The sequence below is a fragment of the Thamnophis sirtalis genome, unplaced genomic scaffold, assembly GCF_051295495.1.
Source record: "Thamnophis sirtalis isolate CommonGarterSnake01/CBP01778 unplaced genomic scaffold, rThaSir2_p1.2 scaffold_3, whole genome shotgun sequence".
In the NCBI taxonomy this organism is placed as follows: Eukaryota; Metazoa; Chordata; class Lepidosauria; order Squamata; family Natricidae; genus Thamnophis; species Thamnophis sirtalis.
In genome coordinates, this window is record NW_028261383.1 from 36,864,547 (window position 1) to 36,880,716 (window position 16,170).

At 43.1% G+C, this 16,170-nt stretch overlaps 1 protein-coding gene across 1 annotated transcript in view; it reads right to left on the reverse strand.

Moving 5' to 3' along the window:
- KLHDC8B (kelch domain containing 8B) overlaps nucleotides 1–16,170 on the reverse strand; it is a 67,651-nt gene that overhangs the window by 23,137 nt on the left and 28,344 nt on the right. Inside the window, exon 2 of the mRNA XM_087708700.1 lies at nucleotides 15,226–16,071. Within this exon, the coding sequence (XP_087564826.1) occupies nucleotides 15,226–15,601 (376 nt within the window). The 5' untranslated portion in view covers nucleotides 15,602–16,071. The remainder of the gene's footprint in view (nucleotides 1–15,225; nucleotides 16,072–16,170) is intronic.

Sequence of the window (16,170 nt, forward strand, 5' to 3'; positions counted from 1 at the left end):
TTTTACTGTTTTAAAATGTTTTTAGTATTTTTAATTGTATATTTTTTGAATTGTAAGCCACACAGAGTCATTAACTGAGATGGGAAGTTATAGAAATTGAATGAATGAATGAATGAATGAATGAATGAATGAATGAATGAATGAATGAACGAACAAATGAACCAATCAATCAATCAATCAATCAATGTAGGGTTTTTTGTGATAACCAGCATCTTGAATTGCAGCTGGAAGCCCATTGGAAGCAAAGACTGTGAATTAACGTATTAAAAGTTGCTTTGAGAAATAGGCTAGAATCAACTAAGGAAAACTTAGTTCCCCCTGTCAAAGAAACAAAAACTGATTTCATGATGAATATTGACTCTTTGTTGTGTTTTTTTTTCCTTTTCCACACTATTTACGGAAAACAAGCTTGGAACAAAGCTAACAGCTGAAAATCATTCTGCAGTGATAGTTGTAAACAGATTTAGCCACAGTCTGGTTATTGAACTACCTCATTGTGTGTCTCTTAACAACACAACTGCACCAAAAAGAGGAAAATAGCTGTGATATGAGAGACCATTCAGCTTGACTAGCCTTTCCAAAGATAGTGCTATATAGAAATATTGTACCATCATCCACATCATTCTCTACTAAAAAGATAAAGGTCTCCCTATCAGCCGTGTCCGACTCTAGAGCACGGCGCCCATCTCTGTTTCTTGGCTGAGGGAGCCAAAGCTGTCCGAAGACAATTTCCATGGGTCATATGCCAAAGGCACAAGGAATACTGTTACCTTCCTGCCAAAGTGGTACCTATTTTATCTACTCACATATGCATGTTTTCGAACTGTTAGGTGGGCAGGAGCTGAGGAAAGTAATAGTAGCTCATTTCATTGTGCAGAGTTTGGATGTTGAAGCTGGGCTGTCAGTTTTCCAGCTATCAAACTCAGCGTCTTTAACCACTGGGCCATTGTGCCCCTCTACTATAAAGAGAATCATGTTTGAATAATTATTTTTTAAATAATGTTTTTATTTAATAATAATAATGAGCACAGAGAGGAACCTGCCCCACTGTTTATCGAGGGGGGCTGTATAGAGAGGGTTTCCTCTTTTACATTCTTATTTAATAATGCTTATTAAATAGTGCTTATTAGTCAAGATCTCACGTGGAAAAACAACATGTCCCTGGTGATTGGAAAGGCCCAACAGAGACTTCATTTCCTTAGAGTCCTGCGGAAAAAATCAGGCGGAACAACGGCTGATGACCTCTTTCTATCGGTCCACGATAGAAAATGTCCTCACATACTGCATTATAGTACGGTACGCTGGTTTAACTGCTGTGGACAGGAAGGCACTACAGAGAGTGATCAATTTGGCACAAGAAACCATTAACCCCACTGGATGACATTGCCAGATCTCTCTGCATTAGCAGAGTAAGGAAGATGCTCAGAGATGATTCACACCCTGGTCAGTGTCTCTTCACACTTCTACCATCGGGCAGAAGACATCAAAGCATAGCCAGCTGAACAAATAGGTTTAAAAATAGTTTCTATCCTTGGGCTGTCAGACTCTTAAACACAACCACAATGACTCCACGGCCATGCGGAAATTTATGATTAGTTTTTCTTTTTCTTTCTTTTTCCTAATTACTTCCATAGGGATTCTTCTTTATACTATTTATATTGTTTGTATTTTTTGTCATGGATTGTAACAGGGAGGCTAAAACCAACTTCATTGTATGCATGATGTACAATGACAATAAAGGCTATATTATACTATACTATACTATACTATACTATACTATACTATACTATACTATACTATACTATACTATACTATACTATACTATACTATACTATACTATACTATACTATACTATACTATACTGTTGTGGCCCGGCAGGAGCCGTTGGAGCTGCCGCCAGACTCCCACAGTGAGGAGTCGTATGAGTCGGCCCTGGAGGAGGTGGAGGACCCTGGACAGGGTGCCGACTCCGAGCAGGGCGAGGAGAGACTGGTTGGCCACCAGATGGCGGCGGAGCCTTGGATCAGAGGGAGTGTTCAGGAAAACACTTGTGAGTTGTTTCAGGATGCATGCTGTCGAAGAGCTACTCAGCAGAAGGAACAACTGCGTAATTGTAGGAGATGATTGCGCTTAGCTGATGCGGATTAAGATCCTCTCCTGATTATAAAAGAGACTGTTTGTGCCACGGCCTATTTGCAGGAGTCAACGTTCACGATTTAGAGAAATCAATTTGGCAAGTTGGATTGCTGCCAGAGTTTGTTTTGCATTTGCTGCCTAGGTTTGTAGGACTTGCTGTCAGAGTGCTTATCTCTTTATTTATTTTGGGCTTGCAGCCAACGAGAGTCTGGACTGAGTGAAAGTATTCTTATTTACGTTTGTTTTTGGCTTTCGTTCCTGGACGGAGAAGGGGGGTCAGAACACTATACTATGTTGTCTTAAGCCAATGGACATTAAACTTCTATAAACCAGGAGAACACCATGTCTGAGAAAGCTTGTTTGGGTTAAAGATCAGTCTACTCCCATATTTCCTAAAGTCTGGAACTGGATGGAAGCAGAAGCAGAGAGCTCTGTCTTCTAACCGTGACACCCAGCCAGATGTGTGGACTTAAATCAAGGCTGCCATTTTGGGGCTCCATATCTCTTTGCTGCCCTCTAGTGATAATTGAATTTCCAGAGAGATCCAAAGCACAGCACAGCTCTTTTCATCTCCCCTAAAGAGGAAAACTGTGGGGAGGGGACGTAATATCAGTGCCACCCTTTTGAGATTCTTTGAACGCCTCTGAGAGGAAATGCAGCTGCTGCTTCTCATCTCTCATTCTTCATCAACAGGCTTCAAAGAAGGGACTGTGAACTTGTGCTGAGAAAAACAAAAGGCACTGAATGATTTTAGAGGTGGAAGAATCCCACCTCCACTAAATACTCAGTGACTACCAAACCATAATTTCCTGATTTTTTTCCTTTTTTTTTTTGTAATTACTCTTATCTGACTCATCCAGATATCCTAAAGCGGTATATCTGGTTTTTAACCTCCTACAACATTATTACTGCTAACTAGGGTTTACAAAACCTTTGCCAGACCAATTCTTGAACACAGCTCGTCTGCCTGGAATCCACACTGTTTATCGGACATTAGTACAATTGAGCAGGCTCAGAAGTGTTTCACGAGAAAAGTACACCACTCCTCTGCTCACAACAGAATCCCTTACGCCACTAGGCTTGAAGTTTTGGGCTTGGACAACCTGGAACTACGCCGCCTACAGTCTGACATAAGCTTAGTACACACAATTGTCAGCTACAACGTCCTACTTGTCAACGACTACTTCAGCTTCAACCTCGATAAACAATAGATACAAACGCAAGGTAAATCGCTCCAAACTTGATTGCAGAAAATATGATTTCAGAAACAGAGTGGTCAATGCCCGGAATGTTCTACCTGATTCGGTTGTTACATCCTCTAACTCACACAGCGTCAACCTTAAACTGTCTACCATGGACCTCATCCCATTCCTAAGAGGTCCATAAAGGGGGCGTGCATAAACATGCCTACTGTCCCTTTCCTACTGTCCCCATTTATTTCTACTCATTTCCTTTGTTCATGCCCATGTTTACACTTATACATGTTATCTTGTACATGTTTGACAAACTAAATAAATAAATTAAATTACCTTGAAGCTGCCAAAAAAAAAACCAATGCAGTCTTTCAAGAGGAGTCTGGATAGCCGTTTGTCTGAAATATTATAGGATCCCCTACTCAAGCAGGGGGGTTGGATTAGATGACCTCCCAAGGTCCCTTCCAACTCTGTTAGTCCTAGGCTGCATAAACAGAGGGATAGAATCAATATCACATGAAGTGTTACTACCATTTTATAATGCCTTGGTAAGGCCACACTTGGAATGTTGCATCCAGTTTTGGTCTCCACAATATAAAAAAGATGTTGAGACTTTAGAAAGAGTGCAGAGAAGAGCAATGAAGATGATTAGGAGACCAGAAGCTAAAACATGAAGAACGTTTGCAGGATTGGGTATGTCTAGTTTAATGAAAAGAAGGACTAGGGCTGACATGATTAACAGTCTTCCAGTATCTAAAGGGCTGCCACAAGGAAGAGGGGGTCGAACAGAGGTAGTATTCAGCAGGTTCTGACCAGTTCTGGAGAACCGGTAGTGGAAAATTTTGAGTAGTTTGGAGAACCGATAAATACCATCTCTGACTGGCCCTGCCTCCATCTATTCTCTGCCTCCCAAGCCCCAGCTGATCAGGAGGAAATAGGGATTTTGTAGTATCCTTCCCCTGCCATGCCCACCAAGCCACGCCCACAGAACTGGTAGTAAAAAAAAATTGAATCCCACCACTGGGATCAATCTATCCTTCAAAACATTGAAAGCAGAACAAGAAGTAATGGATGGAAACTAATCAAGGAGAACCAACCTAGAAAAAAGGAGAAATGTTCTCACAGTTAGACCAATGAACTAGTGGAATTGCTTGCCTTCGGAAGTTGTGGATCCTCCATTACTGAAGACTTTAAAGAAGAGATTGAATAACCATTTGTCAAGAATGGCATATAGTTTCCTGCCTGAGCAGGGGGTTTGACTAGAACCGTGATGGCTACCTATGGCACCCGTGCCGTAGGTGGCACACAGAACCCTCTCTGTGGGCACGCGTGCCATCGCCAGCTGCTCTTCTGGTTTCCAGCGCTCACATGCTTGCCAGTCAGCTGGTCTTCATGGCTGCCAGAGCACCAGAAAACAGCCTAAAAACGGCTTGAAAATGGCCTGACAAACCGACTAAAAGCAGCCCAAAACTAGGCATGTGCATGATGGCCAGCTGATCTTCGTAGGTGTCGCAGCGGCAGAAAGGCGCCCCTCCAAAAGCGGCCTGAAAATGGCCCCAAAACAGCCAAAAACCAGGCCTGTGCACGCTGACCAGCTGGTCTTCCGGTTTCTGGCACTCCAGCGCGTGCTCATCAGTGGTGGGTTTCAAAAATTTTTAGAACCTCTTCTGTAGGTGTGGCCTGTTTTGTGGGAGTGGCTTGCCGGCCATGTGACTGGCTGGGAGTGGCTTGTCAGCCATGTGACTGGCTGGGCATGGCCAACTTGTAAAATGTGGTGAAACTCACTTAACAACGCTCTTGCTTAGCAACCAAAATGTTGGCTCAGAAACTCTGATATTGAAGTGTGCAAGTCTTAAAGCTGTCGAGTTACAAGACCCTTGCACCACTATCCCTTTAGAAAAAAAAAACCCAGGGGTGTTCAAACTTGACAGCTTTAAGACTTGTGGACTTCAACTCCCAGAATTCCTCCTCCAGTCATGTTGGCTCAGGAACATTAAAGTGTGCAAGTCTTAAAGCTGTCAACTCCCAGAATTCCTCCTCTCGCTCTTCATCTTGGTGATGTGCGGACGGGCGGGGAGAGGGAGCTGGAACCGTTTCTAAACGGCACTGTAGATTTGTGGAACCTCTTCTATAGAAGAGGTTAGAACTGGCAGGAACACACCCCTGGTACACATACACGCACATACACATCGTTCTGGTTTGGGCACGGTGCTAAAAAGGTTCACTATCACTGGACTAGAAGATCTCTGAGCTCTCTTCCAATTCTGTTAACCTGCCAGTGACTGATCCGGAATCATCAAATAAGTGTCACGGCTAGTAGAAATTAGAAAGCTGGTCTCTTCCACCATAGTCCACCATCCTAAATGCTACATACTGATTCTGCATTATTTATTCATTATTGGCTTGCTTCTGATTGTAAAAGTTAATCTTTTCCCTGTTCTTGAAGGACTCAAAGCCTTTTGAAACCTAGTGCTCTCCATTAGAACTCTCAAAAATTCTACTTCTCGGGGTACCAGATCAGAGAAGGCTGGTTTAAGCTTTTTAAAAGATGGCATGTTTTTGTTGTTTTTAATGTCACACGTAGTATGCACATAATTGGCACACGGCTCAGCTGGCACGGCTGTAGATGGAAGAATAAAGGCATTCAGTTAAGACCACTTCAGACTATTTTGATCCTTGCACAACAGCGTGGAAAAAAGGATGGAAATGGCTACTTCTGCCAGATAACATTGCCTAAAGCAAGCAACAAAGAAATGTTATTGGTCTCCACAAATCCTTATTTTGGTACATTTTCCCACTTGTACAATAACATATTGTTGGGTACTTGTGATGATTAAAAGGAGATTCTAATTATAAATTTTACACTCCATTTAGAGTCATACCAATATTTCTAGCTCTTTGGAATGCAGAAAGGAACCTGAAAAACCTCTTAACATTTAACAGAATAACAGAGTTGGAAGGGACCTTGGAGGTCTTCTAGTCCATCTCCCTGCTTTTTTTCCTATTAAAAACCCATGTCCTTCCAGGACTGGAGGCTTTCTTCAAAATAATTTTAAGAACTTTCGTTCATTCATGAAGAAATTCTACAGTTCCAGCAGTTATAATACTAACAGTTAGACACAACATTAAATCTGAGATTAAGCTAAATTCATCAGCTAATAGGGAACGGGTGAGAATTTCCAAAAAAATTACAACATTCTATTAGAAGACAAACTTTCTGAGTGGGTTGAAAATAATATATTAGATGAGAAAGCCCCCACACGTTCAATCTGATTGCTATCCAACTGATGTAGAAAAACACTGAAAACAATTTTGCCCAAAATTAGGAAAAACTCAGTGAGTTTTATAGCTGGTATTTCATATTGAATAAATTCTACCATAAGTGAACTGTGTTTCCCCGAAAATAAGACAAGGTTTTATTTTCTTTTGACCCTCGAAATAAGCGCTTGGCCTTATTTTCATGGAGGTCTTATTATTTTTGAGGTACAGGAGGCGGCGAGTGTGGTCACCTCATGGCTGCTGCTGTGTTGCAATGTTTTCGGGGAGGCCTTATTTTAGCGCATGCGCCCAAAAGCCTGATTGGGCTTATTATCCAGGGGAGTCTTATTTTCAGGGAAATAGGGTAGAAGAAGGAATGGCAGAACCTGCTGATGGAGTTAAAAGAGGGTTCAGCCTTGAATACCTATATAGTCATAAATGGACTAAACTGACTCCACTTGAATTTTGTGGACCTTTTTCTAATTCCAAGCAGGTGCTAATCTGTTAATTGACAATATTCCTGTGGATAAGTTGTTTAGCAATAAATCACTTTAATTAGATCATAATGTGTGGACTTGGTCTTTCAAGCCTAACATTAAACTCAGTATGTTAGAGAAAATAAAAAGAAATAGGTTTGTATTATCATAGGTAGTAGTCCTATAAAGCTGTTCACTTTTAGGGATGCAGTTTTTATTAAAATAGGACAAAACCCAGTTTGAACCAAATCACAACTAATTTAATTACAATGGATCCTTCATTGGCCTTACTAAGTTTTTGTTTTGATTTGATTTGATAATCGAAAATACATTGAAATGTAAAGAATTGATAGTTTTCTTATTAGGTACATATTCCAACAAGCAGTGGCAATATGTTGGAAAACAAAGCAGAATTTGAAAATGTCTATTATGGTAGCAAATGTGCTGGAAAATTGATCCAATGAAAAATAATATTAAAAAAAACATAGCCATATTATGATAATACAGGAAATTTCTATTTTACCTGGCTTATTAGGCACGAGAAAAGCACAACCATTGTTTAATACCCAGGTCAAGGTTCTCAAATAATGCAATTAAATAAGGTTGTAAACATTTTGTTTCTATGCTATACATACTGCAGTAATGTTCATGGCTAATACATTTAATTTTTTAGAATATCAGCTAGTTGGAAGAAATATATTTGCATTAATATTTACTGAGACAAAAAAAGTGTTTACTTTTTAAACCCAAGCCTAAATTGACTAGTTTGATTGAATTAATTATAGATCCCGTTTGAATGCAATATGTTTTGAAACAAACTTGAAAATGTTATATCTGATCATCTTTGCTGAATGAATTGCACTAAACATTGTTTGAATGTATTAAATTAAATGGATATATTTGATTGCATTACATGAATACATCCTACTGGAAAGGCTGATAACTTAAATTCTTCCTGATCAAATTATCATCTTTATAAACATCACATTTGAGATTGTCTCCAAATGATCTGAAACTTAACAGGAAAAAGAGAAGGAAAGGAATGAAATGGAAAATTGAAAAAAAAAAGTGGACCTAAAGGATCGTAGCCAATTTCTGAGACAGCATAGAGTAAAATACAGGTAGTCCTCGATTTACAACAGTTGATTTAATGAATGTTCAAAGTTACAATGGCTTTGAAAAAAGTGACTTAGGACTATTTTTCACACTTACGACCGTTGCAGCATCCCTGAGGTCTTGTGATAAAAATGCAGACACTTAGCAACCGACTCATATTTATGACCCAAGTTGCAGCATCCTGGGGTCATGTGATCCCCTTTTGCAACCTTATGACAAGCAAAGCCAATGGGGAAGCCAGATTCACTTAACAACCGTGTCACTAACTTAGTGACTGCAGCGATTCACGTAACAATTGGAGCAAGAAAGGGCTTAAAACGGGGCAAAATCCATTTAATAAATGTCTCATTTTACAAGAGAAATTTTGGGCTCAATTGTGATCGTAAACCGAGGATTACCTGTTCAGAATTCATAAATGGGAAACAGGGAAGTCTTAAAAATCCCAAATATATATCTCTCTGTCTGTCTCTGTCTGTCTCTGTCTGTCTCTCTCTCTCTCTTTTTTTTACAAATAATGCGCTTTTCTGCAGAAAGCAAGATGAGCTAAGTGCATATTACAGAGGGTCACTTATAAGTCACGTGACACATTTGAGGGATCATCTATAATCACATCTTATTTTTGCAGTTTTTCACTTTCTGCAGCTCCAGAGGGCTCCATATTTTATCACAGCAACAGTGCTGAGAGCAGAGGAATTAAATCTTCTCTCTGGGTGCCATGCATCACCCTTCTCCCCCCCCCCCCAAAAAAAAATCACCCTTCCCAAAGCTGTGTCTGACTGCGAAAGGAAATCCTGATTCTCTTGTGAGGCGAACAACATTTCTGAGGGAACGATGACACAGCCTTCCCATCCCACTCCTGCAACCAAACTGGGAGCCTCCTATGGCTGCTTTAAACTAAAAACAAAGTGGGGGAGGAAACAGTGGTACAATGTCTCCTGAAAAGGCCTCTTTGTTGCAAATCAATTCAGTGGTTGCCAAATGCATTGCTTATTTATAATGACAAATGCGAAAAGACAGAAATTGGGTTTTTAAAGCTTTTTTTTCTTCCTTTCTTTTTTCCCAGCTTGAAGGCAATGAATTGTTGGAAGAAATGTCCTTCTGGGTTCAGTTCCAAGTGGGGGAAAAGACACTGGATTCATGGAAGTTGCTTGGAAAGAAGGTTTATCGATGATGGACAGGACCACATGATCTGAGGTCCTGGGGGAGAAAAGGGAAGGGATGCTGAGAGTGCCCTGGTTTTATGCCCTCTCTGGGCTTTTGAACTTGAGCTTGTATTCTGATTGGTTGCCAGACTCCCATGGGGGCAACTCTGTAGGCTGTCCTGAGTCCCAAGCTTGGTTGAACCTTGCTGGGCAATGATGTCATGAAGAGGGTTTGGGCAATTCCTATTATGGTTCTGCCTGAAGGAGGAAGATCTTTGCTATGTACAATAGGCTGGCTCAGGCCTTAATGGCCTATTGCCAAAGGTGTGTGGGGGGTGAGTTTCTGCCTCCCTTTTAGGGAAAATATTCTGCCCTTTTAAAATTTCCTAAAATATCTCATTTTCCTAGGAGAGGGGTGAGTAACTTCCTACAGAATGTTACACCATGTAAAAGAGATGCTATGCTAGCACCTCGCACACACTATGGCTGAGAATCCTAGTTGCTATTATTAGTAGCCCTTGACTTACAAAACTTTGTTTAGTGACCGTTTGAAGTTACAGGGGCACTTTAAAAAGTGACTTATGGAAGTTTTTCATGCTTACAACCATTGCATCGTCCCCATGGTCATATGATCAAAATTCAGATGCTTGGCAAATGACTTGTATTTATGACCATTGCAATGTTCAGGGCAGTGGTGAGATTCAAAATGTTTTACTACTGGTTCTGTGGATGTGGCTTGGTGGGCGTGGCTTGGTGGGCGTGGCAGGGGAAGGATACTACAAAATCCCCATTTCCTCCCAATCAGCTGGGACTCAGGAAGCAGAGAATAGGTGGGGGCGGGGCCAGCCAGAGGTGGTATTTACCTAAGGTGACCAGACGTCCCGCTTTTGGCGGGACACCCCCGCTTTTTAATGCATTTTCCCGCGTCCCGCACGCTTTTTTAAAAAGCACGCTTTTTTTGGCGCTCGCAGCTCCCGCCCATCAGCTGCTAGCTTGCTGGGCTGGCTCATCGTTCTGTTCTATCTGCTACCTACAAATTTAAGCCAGCCCAGCCTGCCGCTCAGTGATTTAATTGGCCAGGAGTCCAGCCAATCAGTGAGCTGGCTGGGATGGAAAATTTTCCATCCCAACCAGCTCACTGATTGGCTGGACTCCTTACCCTGAGGACTCCTGCGTGAGTCTCCATTTTCCTTTCGTCTTTTGGGGTTGCAGCTGCGCTTGTTGGTGAGTAATCTAATCTAATTCTAATGAATCTAATCAGAGAATTTTCCGCTGGCCGCGGCAGGAGGAGAGGGTGGGGGCAGCAGCAGCCACCCGCAGAGAACTTCCTCTCACTTCCGGGGCTCCCGCCGCCCGGCAGAAGCCACTGAAGCGCGTGGAAGTTCTGTGCGGGCGGCTGCCGCTGCCCCCACGCTCTCGTTCGTGCAGAGAATTAGCCTCGGCTGCTGAAGGGATCGGGCCCCCACTTTAACTTTCTCCTCCTCCTCCTCCCCTTCCGCCCTCAGCAAGAGAAACGGCAGCCGGGCTTCCGCCACGCCCCCGCACCGCCGCTATTTCTTCTTCCCCGGCCTTCCCAGTTAGCTTGCTTGAAGCTCCGAGGAGGCGGGAGGAGGGTCGCAGGAGTGGAAGTGGGGGGAGGTCTCCCTCCTCTTCCCCTTCTGCCATGAGCAGCAGCAACGGCAGCTGAGCTGGGAAAGGGGCGTTAATTTACCGGTTCTGCAAATACTCAAAATTTCCACTACCGGTTCTCCAGAACTGGTTAGAACCTGCTGAATACCACCTCTGGTTCAGGGGTTATGTGACCTCCCTTTGCGACCTTCTGACAAACAAAGTCAATAGAGAAGCCAGATTCACTTAACAACCGGGATACTAACTTAACAACTGCAGTGACTCACTGAACAACTGTGGCAAGGAAGATCGTAAAATGGAGCAAAACTCATTTAACAACAGAGATTTGGGGTTCAATTGTGGTCGTAAGTTGAGGACTACCTGTACAAGTTTATTTTATTGGTTTTTCTCACCCCCCCTTTTCCTTTTGAGACAGCTGGTACTTAAAACACACACATAGCAATAGCACCTAGACTTATATGCCACTTTACAGCCCTCTCTAAGCAGTTTACAGAGTCAGCCTACTGCCCCCAACCATTTGGGTCCTCATTTTACTCACCTCAGAAGGATGGAAGGCTGAGTCAACCTGGTGAGAATCGAACTGCCAGATTTGAACTGCCAAATCAGGATCGAACTTTCGACAGTGGGCAGTTAGCCTACAATACTGCACTCTAACCAGTGCGCCACCACAGCTCTTACACACATAATGGAACATTGCACATTTTCCATTACAAAGTTAAAAAATCCCCACAAGATTTATTTGAGCTGAGCAGGACATTCCTTTGTGCCTGCCTAACTTTATCTAGAAAGGCACTCTTACCATGTTAAGAGTATCTAGTTAAGATACCTGCTGTATAGGTGGTCCTCGACTTACGACCATTCATTCAACGACAGTTCAAAGTTACAACAGCACCAGAAAAAGTGACATGCAACCTGTACTCATAACTTACAACCATTGTATCATGGTTGCAATTCTGGCACTTGGTGATTTCAGGCAAAAACGGCCCATTGCAGAAGTTCAATGGCCACCACAAAAATGGTCATAAAACTGGGTCCGACTCAACTTATGACCTCAATATCTTACCATGGAATATTCGTCCCAAAATGTGGTTGTAAATTAAGGACTACTTGTATAATATTTGTGTGCAGACTTTTAGCTCTGTGACACCCCCACCCCCTGTATGAGCAGCCCCTCAAAGTTTCATTCAGTTGTTAATTACAATACAATAGCAGAGTTGGAAGGGATCTTGGAGGTCTTCTAGTCCAACCCCGTGCCTAGGCAGGAAATCTTATACCGTTTCAGACAGATGGCCATCCAACATTTTCTTAAAGACTTCCAGTGTTGGGGCATTCACAACTTCTAGAGGCAAGCTGTTCCACTGATTAATTGTTCTAACTGTCAGGAAATTTCTCCTCAGTTCTAAGTTGCTTCTCTCCTTGATTAGTTTCCACCCATTGCCTCTTGTTCTGCCCTCAGGTGCTTGGGAGACTAGTTTGACTCCCTCTTCTTTGTGGCAACCCCTGAGATATCGGAACACTGCTATCATGTCTCCCTTAGTCCTTCTTTTCATTAAACTAGACATACCCAGTTCTTGCAACCGTTTTTCATATATTTTAGTCTCCAGTCCCCTAATCACCTTTGTTGCTCTTCTCTTCACTCTTTCTAGAGTCTCCACATCTTTTCTACATCGTGGCGACCAAAACTGAATGCAGTATTCCAAGTGTGGCCTTACCAAGGCATTATAAAGTGATATTAACACTTCATGTGATCTTGATTCTATCCCTCTGTTTATGCAGCCTAGAACTGTGTTGGCTTTTTTGGCAGCTGCTGCACACTGCTGGCTCATATTTAAATGGTTGTCCACTAGGACTCTAAGATCCCTCTCACAGTTACTACTATTGAGCAAAGTACCACCTATAACCGTACCTGTGCATTTAGTTTTTCTTGTTTAATTGTTTAGTTGGCAGGAAGGAAAAACTATCTAATACACGGCAAAGGATAATTTTAAGTTTGATTTTAAATAACTGTAAACACGACTGAAAGAAAATATCTTGGCCCTACCTGTTATTTTTGGGGGGTGCTCCCCAAGCCACAACAAACCTTCAAAAGCCAACTGTGTCCAACAACCTGGGGGAAAATTATGCTATATAGCAGTAGACTTATATACCGCTTCATAGGGCTTTCAGCCCTCTCTAAGCGGTTTACAGAGAGTCAGCATATTGCCCCCAACAATCTGGGTCCTCATTTTACCCACCTCGGAAGGATGGAAGGCTGAGTCAACCCTGAGCCGGTGGGATTTGAACCGCTGAACTGCTGATCTAGCAGTAGCCTGCAGTGCTGCATTTAACCACTGCGCCACCTCGGCATATTCCATGGGTTTTAACCAGCACATAAGCTGTGTGCATTCCCCCCCCCAAACTTCTTTTAATGCTACGCCCCACAGCTTACTTTTCCATTACCACTCAATTTGAATGAAAAATTACAGAGGTTCAGATAAGGTGGGAAGCAATAAAAAAGGAGGAAAAAATCCTTTTAAAACGACAGTTTGAGAAGTTTTTTTTTCTTTCACATTTTTTTTCACACGCTCTTTTACTGTGCCCATTTCTTCCTAGCCTCCTTGTCATGACACTTTCCAGAAAACCCATTGGCACCCATCGATTCACAAAAGACTGTACCCACCCACCCCCAAACTAGCATATACAGGTAGTCCTCGACTTACAACAGTTCATTTAGTGACCGTTCAAAGTTACAACAGCACTGGAAAAAGTGACTTATGACTGTTTTTCACACATGACCGTTGCGGCCTCCCCATGGTCACACGATCAAAATACAGATGCGTGGCAACTGACTCATATTTATGACGGTTGCAGGGTCCTGGAGTCATATGATCCGCTTTTGCAACCTTCTGACAAGCAAAGCGAATGGGGAAGCCACATTCATTTAACAATACGAGTTAAGTGCAATGATTCACTTAACAAAGTCGTAAGATGGGGCAAAACATTTAACAAATGTTTCACTTAGCAACATAAACTTTGGATTCAGTGGTAGGATTCAAAAATTTTTACTACCGGTTCTGTGGACGTGGATTGGTGGGCGTGGCATGACTTGGTGGGTATGGCAGGGGAATGATACTGTAAAATCTCCATTTCTTCCTGACTGCAGAGGAAGGATACTGCAAAATCTCCATTCCCTTCTGATCAGCTGTGACTCGGGAGGCAGAGAATAGATGGCGGTGGGGGGGAGTCAGAGGTGGTACTTACCGGTTCTCTGAACTACTCAAAATTTCCGCTGCCGGTTCTCCAAAACTGGTCAGAACTGCTGAATACCACCTCTGTTTGGGTTCCAGTGTGGTCGTAACTTATGGACTACCTATATTCTCCTACATCTGGCACTTCATGTAACTAAATCAGCTCCAGCACTATATAATAACAAGATTATCAGCAGGGGTGGGGAGGAGGGGGAGAGGATGGTACTTGTTTTGCAGAAATGATGAACAGCAAAATCAGCCCAGGAAAAGTGGGCCTTCAACGGGCAGGAAAATTGCCAATTGTGGCACAGAATGGGATATCCACAAGGGGATATGCCTAGCGGTAACTTCAACAACCAACCGGTTTCCCCAGTGTCTGGAGTTCCAGTCGAGATAACTACAGGTGGTTTTCCACTTACCAACAGTTCATTTAATGACCGTTCACAGTTACAACGGCATTGAAAAAACTGACTTAGGACCATTTTTCACCCTTATGCCTTTGTAGCATTCTCATGATCAGGTGATCAAAATTCAGATGCTTGGCAACTGGTTGATGCTATGTGAGTGTTGCTGTGTTCCAAGGTCACGAAGTCACCTTTTGTGTAACAAGCAAAGTCAATGGGGAAGCCAGGTTCACTTAACAGTCGGGATTACTAACTTATCAACAGCAGTGATTCATTTAACAACTGTGGCAAGAAATGTCATAAAATGAGGCAAAACTCACTTAACAAATGTCTCCCTGAACAACACAAATTTGGGGCTCAGTTGTGGTTGTAAGTCGAGGACAACTTGTACTGTCCCTTCTCTAGCTCATCATCAACAAAACACTCAGATCAGATCAGTCCAGCATCTAACAAACAGAGAGCTAACAGTCATTCTGGTTCCCTCTTATGGCCGATTGAGGAAAACAGCAGCCAATCACATTTTACAGTACAATTTAAAGAAACAGGTACAGCATTGCTATATGATTTATATATTGCCAACCCAACCGTTAGATTATACTCCTAACATAACCCCCCCCCCCAAATGGAGTAATTTGGCCACCTACCTTTCTCAAGAGCTGAGATGCCCATTGAAGGCTGAGCCAGGTCTGTTTTTTTCTCCCACCTGCCTTCATCCGTGTGATAGATTTCGACGGAGGCCAGGGGTCTCTGCGTGGAGTCAACCCCACCAATCACCAACACTTCCTTGCCCAGCATCACGGCCGCTGCCCCTGCCCGTGGGGTGGGCATAGAAGGTAACGCCATCCACTTGTGGGAAACCACGTCCAACATTTCCAGTGTGTCCAATGGCTGGCCTTGCTGGCTGCACCCGCCCACCACAAAGAGGTGTCCATCCTGATAGGTTGGGCTGCAGTAAACCCGACAGGTAGGCATGGGTGGGAAGGTCTCCCAGAAGAATGACTTGGTGTTGGCTGCTTCCATTTTCCCCAAGGGCCTGGCATCTCAGGAGACAGACACGGCGATTGTCCCTGCAACAAGTTGGTGCCTCAACATGGCAGCCCTCTGCATTGGGCCCCCAAAACTGGGAAAGATTCACCTGAAGCAAGTCGAAGGACTTATTTCCTCCACCTTTGGAACTCCACATCCACAATGACTGAGGAGGTTGGGAGGAAGATCTGACTGCCGGGAGAGGCCAGGGTGCCCCAAGGAAGCAGGCAAAGACTGCCGTGATGACCAAGCGTTGGGGTCTCCACAGGAGAAGGAACAATTCCTCCCCAGAATGGCTAGGAATAACTTGAAGGAATGGGTAGTCCAAACACCGAAGGTGATTGATAACGCTGGAGGTCAGTCCCTAACCATAAGTGGTCAGCCAGTCTCAGAAACCAGGACACATTCAGCAGGCTCTTCTGGATAAAGTCTGTACCTCAGTCTCTCTGTACTGATGCTGAGTTCTGCTTCAGAGAGAGGGGGAGAGAGGGAGAGACAGAGAGGGAGTGAGTGAGAGGGAGAGACAGAGAAAGAGAGAGGAAGAGAGACAGAAAGAAACAGAG